General features: G+C 54.6%; 2 protein-coding genes across 9 annotated transcripts in view; both read right to left on the bottom strand.

Moving 5' to 3' along the window:
• FDXR (ferredoxin reductase) overlaps positions 1-3,346 on the bottom strand; it is a 10,601-nt gene extending 7,255 nt beyond the window's left edge. For 5 of the 8 annotated variants that reach the window (XM_028483251.2, XM_028483250.2, XM_028483253.2 and 2 more), the window contains exons 1-2: positions 3,212-3,346; positions 2,340-2,437 (exon numbers count right to left, since the gene is read on the bottom strand). In XM_028483251.2, the coding sequence (XP_028339052.1) occupies positions 2,340-2,437; positions 3,212-3,290 (177 nt within the window). In that variant the 5' untranslated portion in view covers positions 3,291-3,346. Of the gene's footprint in view, positions 1-2,339; positions 2,440-2,501; positions 2,621-2,842; positions 3,007-3,113; positions 3,185-3,211 lie in introns of those variants that run through there. The other 3 variants (XM_028483255.2, XM_007099714.3, XM_028483252.2) reach the window with 3 other exon arrangements.
• Positions 3,347-7,203: 3,857 nt separating this feature from the next.
• Positions 7,204-10,611, bottom strand: LOC112066587 (fatty acid desaturase 6-like; the record flags this gene model as incomplete). Its single annotated transcript, XM_024130230.3, has 2 exons — positions 7,204-9,826; positions 10,420-10,611. Coding segments are annotated over 2 exons (342 nt in total), but the record flags the coding sequence as incomplete, so codon positions are not given.
• Between the last annotated feature and the right edge of the window lie 765 nt (positions 10,612-11,376).

The following is an 11,376-nucleotide window of genomic DNA, read 5'->3' as shown; positions in this document are numbered from 1 at the left end:
GCGGAGCGGCTGGGCCCGTGAGCCATGGCCGCTGAGCCTGCGCGTCCGGAGCCTGTGCTCCGCAACGGGAGAGGCCACAACAGTGAGAGGCCCGCGTACAGCAAAAAAAAACAAAACGGGATGCTTTCAGTCCCTTGCCTAAAACCCTTCACTGAAGCCAACCACTTATAGCAGAAGGCAGGGGTTTGTTTTCAAATGTTGATTCCTGGGCCCCAGCCACAGTTTGATTAGGTGGGAACTAGGCCCAGAAACGTGTATTTTCACAAGTCCCCCAGGGGACTCTGATGGAGGGAAGGGCGTGGACAGCACCGAGAGAAACTGCCTGAGTCCAAGCTGGTAGGTGGCTTCCCAGCCACCAGGGTCTGGGCCCACCTACCTCCTCCAGCCTCTGCTCTCACCCCTCCACCCTCACTGCACACGCCCACCTTCCTGAACTCAACAGTCCGCAATCCCGCATTCTCCTTCCTCTGGGTCTTTGTCACACGGTTCTCTGTGCCTGGGGCCCTCTGGCCATTCCCCTGCCCCACCGGGTTGCTCCTTCTGTCCTTGAGACAGCAATCTGGACGTCACCTCCTCCAGGCCGGGTTAGGTACCCCTCCTGTACACGCCCCGCCCCCCGCATCAGAGCTCTAGAATACCGCGTAAACCCTCTTCCCACAACTCCACAACCTCCCACAGAAGACTGTCGGGTCCTTGAGCACGGAGACCACGTCTGTCCTGCTCACACCCACGTTCCCAGTGCCAAGCTGTGCCTGGATCATGTCAGTGCCCAGTGGTTGATTACTGAACGGCCCAGCGTGGGGCTTAAAGCGGGCTCTGCCATCGGAGTGCCCACGCTCAGAACCCAGGCCTTCCCTGCTCGGAGGTGGGGCCTTGGGCAGCCTCGCTCAGTTCTCACCTGTGAAGCAAGTCATGCCACCTGCTTCGCAACTTGTCTTGGGGATGCGATGAGACGCTGTACAGACAGTGCCTGACTCGGCTAAGGGCCGCTGTCCCAAATGTGCTGCGCGTGGTCCTGCCGCGGGAGCACAGCTAGTCGCTTGGAGCTCCCGGTGGGCCAGGACCAGCTTGTAACTGGCTTCGGTGCCCATCCCCCAGCACCTCCCCCAGGAAGAGTATGTGCAGGCCAGAGCCTTTGTTCACACTGAGGACATTGAGAATCCTGCCTGGGAGGCCTACCCTTCTCCCTCTCCAAACTTCAGGCTCAGCTTGCACAGTGCCCCTTACACAGAGCCCTCCAGGACCTCCCCAGCCCCTGGGAGATCCCTGGTCTCCCTGCCAGCGCCCATGCGGGAGGCCCTCTCCAGAGCCTGAGGCCTCCTTCAACTCACTTCTCCAGGAAGCACTTTCTGACTGATCCCACCCCACTGGGCTCATGCTGGTCAATTCATCGTAATTAGCTCTTTCCCCTGTGCTGCTTGGAAGCCATGCTTAGGTCACTTTTTGGCGGGGTGACCGACTCATCCTGGCCTCCCCAAGACCCTCCCAGTTTTAACACTGAAAGCCTTACATCCTGGGCAAACTGAGCAAGTTGATCACCCTATTTTTTAAGTATTAATATCCGTATATGTGTGTGTGTGCATGTAATTAATATATTCATCCTTTCTTCTCTCCCTCCACAGCAAGGTCATTGTCCTATGTCTCAGTCAGCCTAGGTCTCCCGCACCCCTCCCCACCCCACCCCACCCCACCCCCACCAACTCACGCCAACCCATGATTCTCCCTCCCTCCTCCCTCCCGCCAAGGTCTGCCGAAGTTTCAAGGGTAACCAGCAACCTTGGGGCCCTGCCCGCCAAGGCTAATACTATAAACCTTGAGACCCCGGCCATGGGGTGGGGGGGAGGCGTGGAATGGAGGGTGGAGAGCAGGACGGAAGACCAGCATGGCATGGGGAGGGCTGGAGCTATTGGCGAGGAGAGTGCAATGAGGTGCCTAAAGTTACAGAAATCCCTGAGAAGAGGGGGCGGCCTCAAGATGCAGGATGTTCGGGACAGAGTGGAGTCAGAGGAGAAAGAAGGGAAGATGAGGGGCAGGACAAATCATCATGCAGGTCTGCATAAGCTCCCTGGAGCACTTGGCCAAGAAGGCATAGCCGACCGTCTGCCACAGACCACTGACCATCACCCATGAGGCAAACACACTTCTCTTCTACCTGAGGACCTAGAGTGGGGAGCCCCAGGTGACAAAGCATGAAGGAAATGTCCCGTCTAGATGGGCTGGGAGCCCCTTCCCCTTCAGGGATCCAGGAGTGCTTTTAAAACCCAAAGGAGTGGAGCTTGCCCTTAGGATTGGAGCAGTAGGTGAATCATGGGAAAAGGAACCAGGAGGAAGCGGCTTACCTTTAGCAGGTGTTGGGCGGTGTAAAAGCCAGCTGGGCCACTGCCCACCACACAGATCTGGGGTGTCTGCTCCTGTGTGGAGAACTGCTGGCGGAAGCCTAGGGCAGGGGGGACCGGGGAGGAAGGTCAGTTCAAGACTCCCTCCCCATCCCAAACCCCAACTTCAGTGTCCAACAGAAAACGGAGTTTCCCAGGCTTCACCCTCATCTGTGCCCTCCTTCTCTTTTTCCTCAAAGCTTTGGCGTTTGCAGGGTCCCTTACTTCATCTGAATTCCCAAAGGCTGTGTCTCCATCCAGAGCCCTCCTCTCACCCATGAACTTACTACGCCGCTGAAGACGGCCTACTCGACAATCCCCATCACCCCTGAAGCTTCCCTGCTCAGCACTTCTTAATTTTTCTCACCGGGTTCCCAACCCACCCAGCTAGAATACCACATCCTTCCAACAGACCCCATATCGCCCCTGTGGATCTCCCCACAAGGCCCCATTTTACCTCTTCTTACCTCTCTCTCCACAGAGCCCTCTATTGCCCATAGAGGCCCCTGTTTCGCCTCAGACTTCCCTCGTGCCCCACAGACCTCCTTATCACCCCCATTCACTCCTTCTCACTTCTGTGGACATCATGGTCTCCCCTTCTCACTTTTGTTGACCCCTGTCTCACCCCAGGAGCCTCACATATTACCGCACAGGCCGCCATCTGCCCCTGTACACCACCCCCATCTCATCTGCATGAGTGGACCCCTCCAGTCTCGCCCCTGGTCCCCTCTCTCTCCCCTCTCCAGCCCTGCAACCAGCTCGGCTCCTACTCCTATACTTAGCGCTCGTAGGCCTCCCCGCGCTCCCATTCAGCCTTAGAGGTGCCCTGCTCCTACTCTGGGTGCTCTCGGAAGGAGGCGGCCGGGTCCGAAGCCATGCCGACCAGGGCCACCAGCGCCAACAGCGCGGAGCCATGCGTGGAAAGAGCAACTAGCCAACGGACCCGACCCCGCCCTGATCTCCCAAGCCGGCTCCGGCCCCTCCCTCGTACTTCCTGTGACCCCGCCCACAATCGCGGCCCCGCCCCAAATCCCGCCTCCCACGCTCCAGGAAAGCACAGCGTGGCGGCTCCACCCCCACACCCGAAAGAATCCCGCCGCCCTAATGAAAAGCCCGCCCCCCCGGCCCACCCCCTTCCGCTGAGGGCCCGCCTCCCAGGACTTCCGGGCCGTATGTGACCCAATAAATTGCTCCGTAATCTTTACCCTCCCTCCAATTATCTGGAGCCTAGAGTTGGAGGAGAGCAAATCCCCGTTGCTGTTTCAATCCCGCCTGAAAGAAGGAGCCAATTAGAAAGGAGCTTATTTTACTTACCCCACCCCCGGAAGCTGTCGTCGCTCGCTGATGACGCAGACGCCGTTCCCATTTGATAGCGTACCCCGGCTCGTTTCCATCTCAGCCAATCACAAGCCAGGCTCAAGCGAGCCTCCCCGCCCATTGGCTAATAACCACAGAGTCCCGAAGTCTGGAAAAAGGGTCTCCAGGCAGGACTTCGGGCATTCCTTTCTCCGGAGCCGGGCGTTACGCAGGTTTGACCCCGATAAGATGCTGTCCAGGTTGGGCCAGGGAGAATTTTAAACCTTGGAGATCTTGTTGCTTAATCGTTCTCCCCTTTATATAGGTGAGGGAACAGAGAGGAGCGTCTTGCCCTCTGTACCAAGGGCAGAGCCAGATCTCCCACCCTTGTCTAGCAGGCTGGAATAGGGTGAGGCGAATGAGGCAATGGCCTGGAGTGCAAAATTTAAGGGGGCGCCAAAAACCTCAGTAATCAAAGTAATAATCTTGTAATGCAATGTTTCAGAAGATCAAAATTAAGGCAAAAAAATCCACAATAAACAAGATGTATTTTTATTTTTTAATTTAATTTTATTTATTTTTTATACAGCAGGTTCTTATTAGTTATCTATTTTATACATATCAGTGTATATATGTCAATCTCAATCTCCCAATTCATCCCACCACCACCACTATCCACCCCCCGACTTTCCCCCGTTGGTGGCCATACGTTTGTTCTCCACATCTGTGTCTCTATTTCTGCCTTGCAAACTGGTTCATCTGTACCATTTTTCTAGATTCCACATACTTGCGGTAATATACGATATTTGTTTTTCTTTTTCTGACTTACTTCACTCTGTATGACAGTGTCTAGGTCCATCCACGACTCTACAAATGACCCAATTTCGTTCCTTTTTATGGCTGAGTAATATTCCATTGTATATATGTACCACATCTTCTTTATCCATTCGTCTGTCAGTGGGCATTTAGGTTGCTTCCGTGACCTGGCTATTGTAAATAGTGATGCAGTGAACGTTGGGGTGCATGTGTAGGGCACGAACCCGCGTCCCCTGCATCGGCAGGCGGACTCTCAACCACTGCGCCACCAGGGAAGCCCGCATGTGTCATTTTGAATTGTGGTTTTCTCTGGGTATATGCCCAGTAGTGGGATTGCTGGATCACATGGTAATACGAGATGTATTTTTAAATGACGGGTCCGTAGTCACCTCTGACCCAGTGATCCTGATGCTGCCTCCTCCACCCTTCCCCCAAGGATGTGAAGCACATCCTTGGAGAAGCCTTTCCTGACCCATCCTCTCCCAAGCTGGGTTAGGGCCCCTTTTTGTCCCTGCAGCACTGCAGCCCATCATTACCTATTACACTGCTTTATCATTCTTTTTTTTTTAAATAAATTATTAAAATTTTATTTATTTATTTTTTTTTGGCTGCGTTGGGTCTTCGTTGCTGCACGCGGGCTTTCTCTAGTTGTGGCGAGCGGGGGCTACTATTCGTTGCGGTGCACAGGCTTCTCATTGCGGTGGCTTCTCGTTGCGGCGCACGGGCTCTAGGCACGCGGGCTTCAGTAGTTGTGGCTCGCCGGCTCTAGAGCTCACACTCAGTAGCTGTAGCGCACGGGCTTAGCTGCTCCGCGGCATGTGGGATCTTCCTGGACCAGGGCTCGAACCCGTGTCCCCTTTATTGGCAGGCGGATTCTTAACCACTGCGCCACCAGGGAAGTCCCTATCATTCTTAAATTATTTTTTTTATTGAACTTGTCGACTGAAAGAAAAATGCACAATGTGCACATCGTGAGTTCAGTCTTATTCCGGGACCTTACTGAGGACTGTAGCCCAGGAGACAGCCTCTCAGATTACTCTGAGAAACTGCTCCAAGGAGGTAAGGGAGGAGCCAGGATATATATGAACTTTTTTTGCTGGGAAAAACATGTAGTCAAGCAAAAAAAGATTATTGCTAATCACAAAGAACAGACATCTCGAGTTAATGCTTTTCCATGTAAGATGCAAGAATATGGGGTCACTGAAATTTTCCCTTAGACATATAAATTAACTATCCAGGGGCCAGTATATCCAAAGCACAGCATGCTTCCTGTTTTTCCCCATCCTGAATTCCCCTGAGGGATCATTGTCAGTGGGTGACCGCAGTAGCTAATGGCTTGATTCTTGTAGAACTGGAATGGCGGGCAACACTTTTTTCTTTACAAAGCACAATGAACAGAAAAGTGCACAAACCGTAAGTGTACTATTTGATGAGTCACCATGAACTATAACCATGTAACCACCACTCAGATCAAGGAGAACATGGCCAGCACCCCAGGACTTCCTTGTGCCCCTTCTACTCACTTCCCCTCCCTCGTACTCAGAGGTTAATACTGCTCTGATTTCTAATAAGTCATTGTGTTTTGTGCTCACCCCACTAGACCAGGAGGAGGCAAACTACTGTTCGCAGCCCGAATCCTGCCCACCACCTGTTTTTGTATAACCCACAAGTTCATGGCTGGTACATTCTTAAATAGTTTTTCTAAAACTGTAAAGAATAATGTTCTGCGACATGTGAAAACTACATAAAGTTTAAAAAAAATTCTTTTAGGGATCTCCCTGGCGGACCAGTGGTTAGGACTCGGCGCTTTCACTGCCGGGGCCCGGGTTCGATCCTTGGTTGGGGAACTAAGATCCTGCAAGCCGCGCGGCATGGCCAAAATATATATATATATATTTCTTTACATATTGTCTCTGGCTGTTTTTGCATTTTGATGGCACAGTTGAGTAGTTGTGATAAGAGACCATATCATCCACAAAGCCCAAAATAGTTACCATTTTGCCTTTTACTGAAAGTTTGTCAATTCCCGCGCTAGACGGTAAGCTCCAGGAGATTGGGGCCCAATCGCATTCACTCGTTTATCCCCAGAGCTTTGCAGAGTGCCTGGCACATGATGGATGTTCATAAAGAGTTTGTCTTAATGATCCATTTATTAAGACGGGAGGGAGAGAAGGAGGTTCAGGACCTGACACCCCAGAAAGCCCTCTAGGGCTCCCTACCCAGAGGCAGTATGTCTGGTGGTTAAGAGCAGGGATTCTGGAGTTGGACACACCAGGTCTGAATCTTTCTTCCTCCACTTACTAGCTATATGACATTGATAAGTTTAATCTTTTTAAGGCTTATCTGCACAATACGTAACGTGAGGGGGAAATAGTACCGACTTCTTGTAAAGATTCAAGCTAGACAGCATAGGTAAAAACGTGCTGTACGTTCTGAATTGATGTTAGCTATCGTCATCCTCACTGTAAACATTACCACCTCCGATACACCTCTGTTAATTAGACCATAGGTCTCTGCAGAGCCCTAGAAGGGCTTCATTCGCTCCTGTCATCTCCCCTCATTTCTCAGCCCCACGCAATTCCAGCCACAATCCCAGCGTAACAGAAAATCAAGCTTCAAAGTGATGGCGTGTTCTTGGGTGCTTACTGTACAGCCAAGTCTGGTACCAGGGCCTCCAGCTGCAGCGCATTCCCCACTCAGGCCCAGATCAATAACAATGAGTCACTGATTGTATTAGGATGGTTTTATTTTTTTTTAATAAATTTATTTATTCATTTATTTAGTTTTTGGCTGCATTGGGTCTTCGCTGCTGCTCACAGGTTTTCCCTAGTTGCTGAGAGCTGGGGCTACTCTTTGTTGCGGTGCACGGGCTTCTCATTGCGGTGGCTTCTCTTGCTGTGGAGCACAGGCTCTAGGCGCGCGGGCTTCAGTAGTTGTGGCTCGCGGGCTCTAGAGCGCAGGCTCAGTAGTTGTGGCGCACGGGCTTAGTGGCTCCGCGGCATGCGGGATCTTCCCGGACCGGGGCTCGAACCCGTGTCCCCTGCATTGGCAGGCAGATTCTTAACCACTGCGCCACCAGGGAAGCCCTAGGATGGTTTTAATCATTAGCCAGGACCGTGCAATGGGGCCTTTTCTGAGGTTGCATTTTTCATGTGGAGAATAAGCATTTTGATTAACCGCATTCCCAGTCCTTAAGGCCACATCTGAGTCGCTAATGCATTTCACAAGAGCAGCGATAACATATAGCAAAGCAGTAGGCAGGGGAGGCTGCCAAGCCTGCCTCGTTCCAAGAGGGCTGCTTGGATCCAAACCTCTGCTCTATCAGTCAGCCTCCCAGGAGGAAACAGACAGCGTGCTCAGAGGGGCTGACTGAAGAGAGTTTAATGGAGGAACTCTGTGCAGAGGTGTAGCAGGATGAGGATGTGGTGAAGCCCCTCCAGGGCTAGCAACAGCTGGAAGCCACTACCACCCCAGGCCCGGAAGGAGCAAAAGGAGGGACTGTTTCAGAAGTAGTGAGAGCTGTAGCTGTAGGAGAGGGCGCCGGACGGGAGGTGTAGGCTTCGGGACAGGAGCACAGGGTGGAGGAGAAGGTAATGGCTGTGGACGGGCAAGTGGCAGCTACCCAGCAGAGCCACCTAAGGCCACACCAGAGGTGGGTTCCCTAACAGGACCCGGCTTCGAGAAGGCCTTCACCTGCCCTCTGACCCCCCAGCCCATCCCAGTTGCTGGCATTTAGCCTCCCCGTCTTCAGGGTCACCACACCCTTCACCTCGTCCAAGGACTTCACTGAAAAACAGGGCGATTGTGTGCTCAGAATAGACTTGCATGTCCTCGACCAGAGATGATTTTTGCCCCCCAGGGGACATTTGGCAGTGTCTGCAGACATCTTTGATGGTCACAACCTGGGTTCCTGGAACCTAGTGGATAGAAGCTGGGCATGCTGCTACAATGCGCAGGAGAGGCCCCCGGCGGCAAAGCACCATCTGGCCAAAATGTCACGGTGCTGAGGTGAGAAACCGTGTTTTAAACTAACTGCTCTGGCCTCCTGTCACAGGCCGGGCCTCCCTCTCTGTTCCTCCATCAGCCTCCAGCCGGGCCCTTCCTCCCACCCTCTAATCCAGCCTCCAGCCAGGGCAGCTCCCAGCCCTCTCTCAGGGCTGCCCGCTTTGGGCTGAATCTCAGTGGTGTCCTCAGTACCTGGACCTCTTCCTCCGGCTGGCACCAGCAGTTCTCTTATATTCCCACCTCGCTCCCAGGCTGCAGACCATCCTTTCACAGCCGAGCCTAGCCCTGGACTCCCAGCTCTTGTATCCGCACCCCCCCACACACACTCTTTCCCCTCCTTCCTCTCCTCTCTAAGGCCATCTGACCTCCAGACCCTGTTCCCGTAACCCCTCTCCAGCCTCAGCGACCCTCCCAGTAATTTTCTCTCTCTTCCAGTTGAGAATTCTTCCAGCCCTTGTAAACATCATGGAACAATGCAGACTTCTGGAGCTAGCCAACGTCACGCCCAAAGCTATTTATACCCTTTCTCCCCTTATTTCGCCTGGAGTGCCCTCCCCACAAAACACACACTTTGATCTCACAGATGCTGTGGGTCTTGGGAGCTGCTGAGCCAGTGTCTTGCACAGGCTTCCGGGCTGAAAGATTAGGAAGGTCTGCCAAAGGTAACCTCTCCCTGTGGTCCCTGGGGAGAGGGCTCCTTAGGGGCCAGAACCTCAAGGGCACAGGAAGAAGCAGTGGCCAACCAAGTGTGGGGCTCCCTGGCACCAGGGAGCGGACCCTTCTCTCTCGGTGTCCCCTCCTAGCCTGCCCCCTCCATAGGGCCCCTCCTTACCCCCGTCCTATAGCCCTACCAAGGCTCAGAGCGAGCAGGGGAGGAATCCAGCAGTTTAGTCCTGAGATGAAGTTGGCTGAGGTCCAGACTGACCAGGATGCCCGGCCACCTTTATTCCTTTCCTCCAGATATTCCTCAAAGCCCGGAAAAGCAAGCAGGGCAGGTGACCCCCAGGCCCCCCAGCATGAGCTCCCCGTCTCACTGCCCACCCCACGCCTCCACACTCCAGGCAGCCGAGCCACACCCACTGGGCAAGGGCCCGCGCCCTCCCAGCCCCAGGGACGGCCAGCAGAAACAGGAGAGCCGGGGGTGGGCCCGGAGGGAGGGCGGGCTGACTGTGCCGGCCCGCCCCTCACTGCAGCCCCACCAGCTCTGTGATGGGAGGGGTCTGCACCATGAGCTCCTGGTAGTGGTGCAGAAACAGCCGGAAGCGAGCCAGGTAGGAGTCCTCGTTGTACGGCAGCTGCTTCTCACGGAGGAACTGGGACACCACGGGCTTCACCTGCCAGAAGGTGGGCGGGAGGAGGGGCCGCTGAGCCGGGGCTGTGGGCAGGCCCATCCCCACTGGGACCCTTCCTCTGCCCAGACCCCCCCGCTCCTGTCTGCTTTGTCCCATGATGCTCCGGAGGAGCTGAGGGGCTTGGAGAATTCCCGCCTCCCATTTCCAGCAGGCAAGGGAAAGGGAGGGCTTCTCCCCAGCACGCTTCTCCGGAGCTCCCGAATCTGTGACAGTCCTCCTTTGCACAGGGGGATAAACCACAGCTCCTTTTCACCAAGCACCTACGGTGGGCCCAACACTTCAGATCCATTTCTTCATTTCATCCTCAAAGCCTGTCAACGTAAGCACTACTTACTCCCATTTTACAGATGAGGAAGTCGAGGCTCAGAGACATTCAGTTAACTTGCCCAGAGCCACACGGCTAGTAAGAAAACCAGGCGTCTCTGATCAGAAACCCACACTGCTGCCTGTACCCTGGACTGACCTTCCTGGGAACCTCTGACCAGGCCAGCTGGTTAGAGAACCCCGAAGGTGACCCTCCTCCACCCTGAGATAGTTTCTTCATCCAAGCCATCCCCAGCCCGACGCTCATCTACCTTCAGGCACATGTTGTCGGAGAGCCTGGGGAAGAGGTGGTGCTCCACGTGGCAGCTGATGAGGGAGTGGCCGAACGCCCAGTCCAGCACGGGCAGCCGGGGCAGGTTAAGCACCCCCAGGCTCATCATGTGAATCCGTTGGGGCTTCTTGTCCCGGGAGAACATGGGCAGCCCGATGTGCTGCGACAGACACAAGGGTCACGCCCTGGGGCTGGGCTGGGCAGCCCTGTGCCTCCCCACCCCGCCTCAGGCATCCTCAGCTAGCACCCGGGGACCCGTGGGTTCTTCTGCCTTCCTCACCTCCCACTCCAGCAGGACCCAGTAGAGGCGTGAGGAAGCTGAGGTTCTCCACCCAGCCCCGATGCGACCCTGTCTGTGCCCCTCGCTCAGTCTCGCCCGTCTCTGGGTCCCTCTCCCTATCTGTGCAATGAAGGGTTTGGCCTGGGTGCCTCTGATCTCGTGGTCCTCTAAGCCCACGACTGCCCACCGCTGTCCCTCATGTCCCTGTGCCTGCATCCCAAAGAGACCCTTCTCTGCTGTTTCACCAGTCAAAATCCTGCTCATGGTTCAAGATCAAGTTTGCGCATCCTCGTGTATTTTTTCATTCAACAAGGATGTATAGGGACTTCCCTGGTGGCGCAGCGGTTAACAGTCTGCCTGCCAATGCAGGGGACACGGGTTCCAGCCCTGGTCCGGGAAGATCCCCCACGCCGTGGAGCAACTAAGCCCATGCGCCACAGCTACTGAGCCCGCGTGCCTAGAGCCCGTGCTCTGTAACAAGAGAAGCCACCGCAATGAGAAGCCCGCGCGCAGCAACGAGGACCCAACGCAGCCAGAAATAAATAAATAAACAAATGTATTAAAACAACAACAACAGGGCTTCCCTGGTGGCGCAGTGGTTGAGAGTCCGCCTGCCGATGCAGGGGACACGGGTTCGTGACCCGGTCCGGGAAGATC

Source organism: Physeter macrocephalus, unplaced genomic scaffold (assembly GCF_002837175.3).
Source record: "Physeter macrocephalus isolate SW-GA unplaced genomic scaffold, ASM283717v5 random_14, whole genome shotgun sequence".
Taxonomy (NCBI): domain Eukaryota; kingdom Metazoa; phylum Chordata; class Mammalia; order Artiodactyla; family Physeteridae; genus Physeter; species Physeter macrocephalus.
Note: the sequence above shows the minus strand (reverse complement) of the source record. Positions and strands in the feature narration are given on the sequence as shown.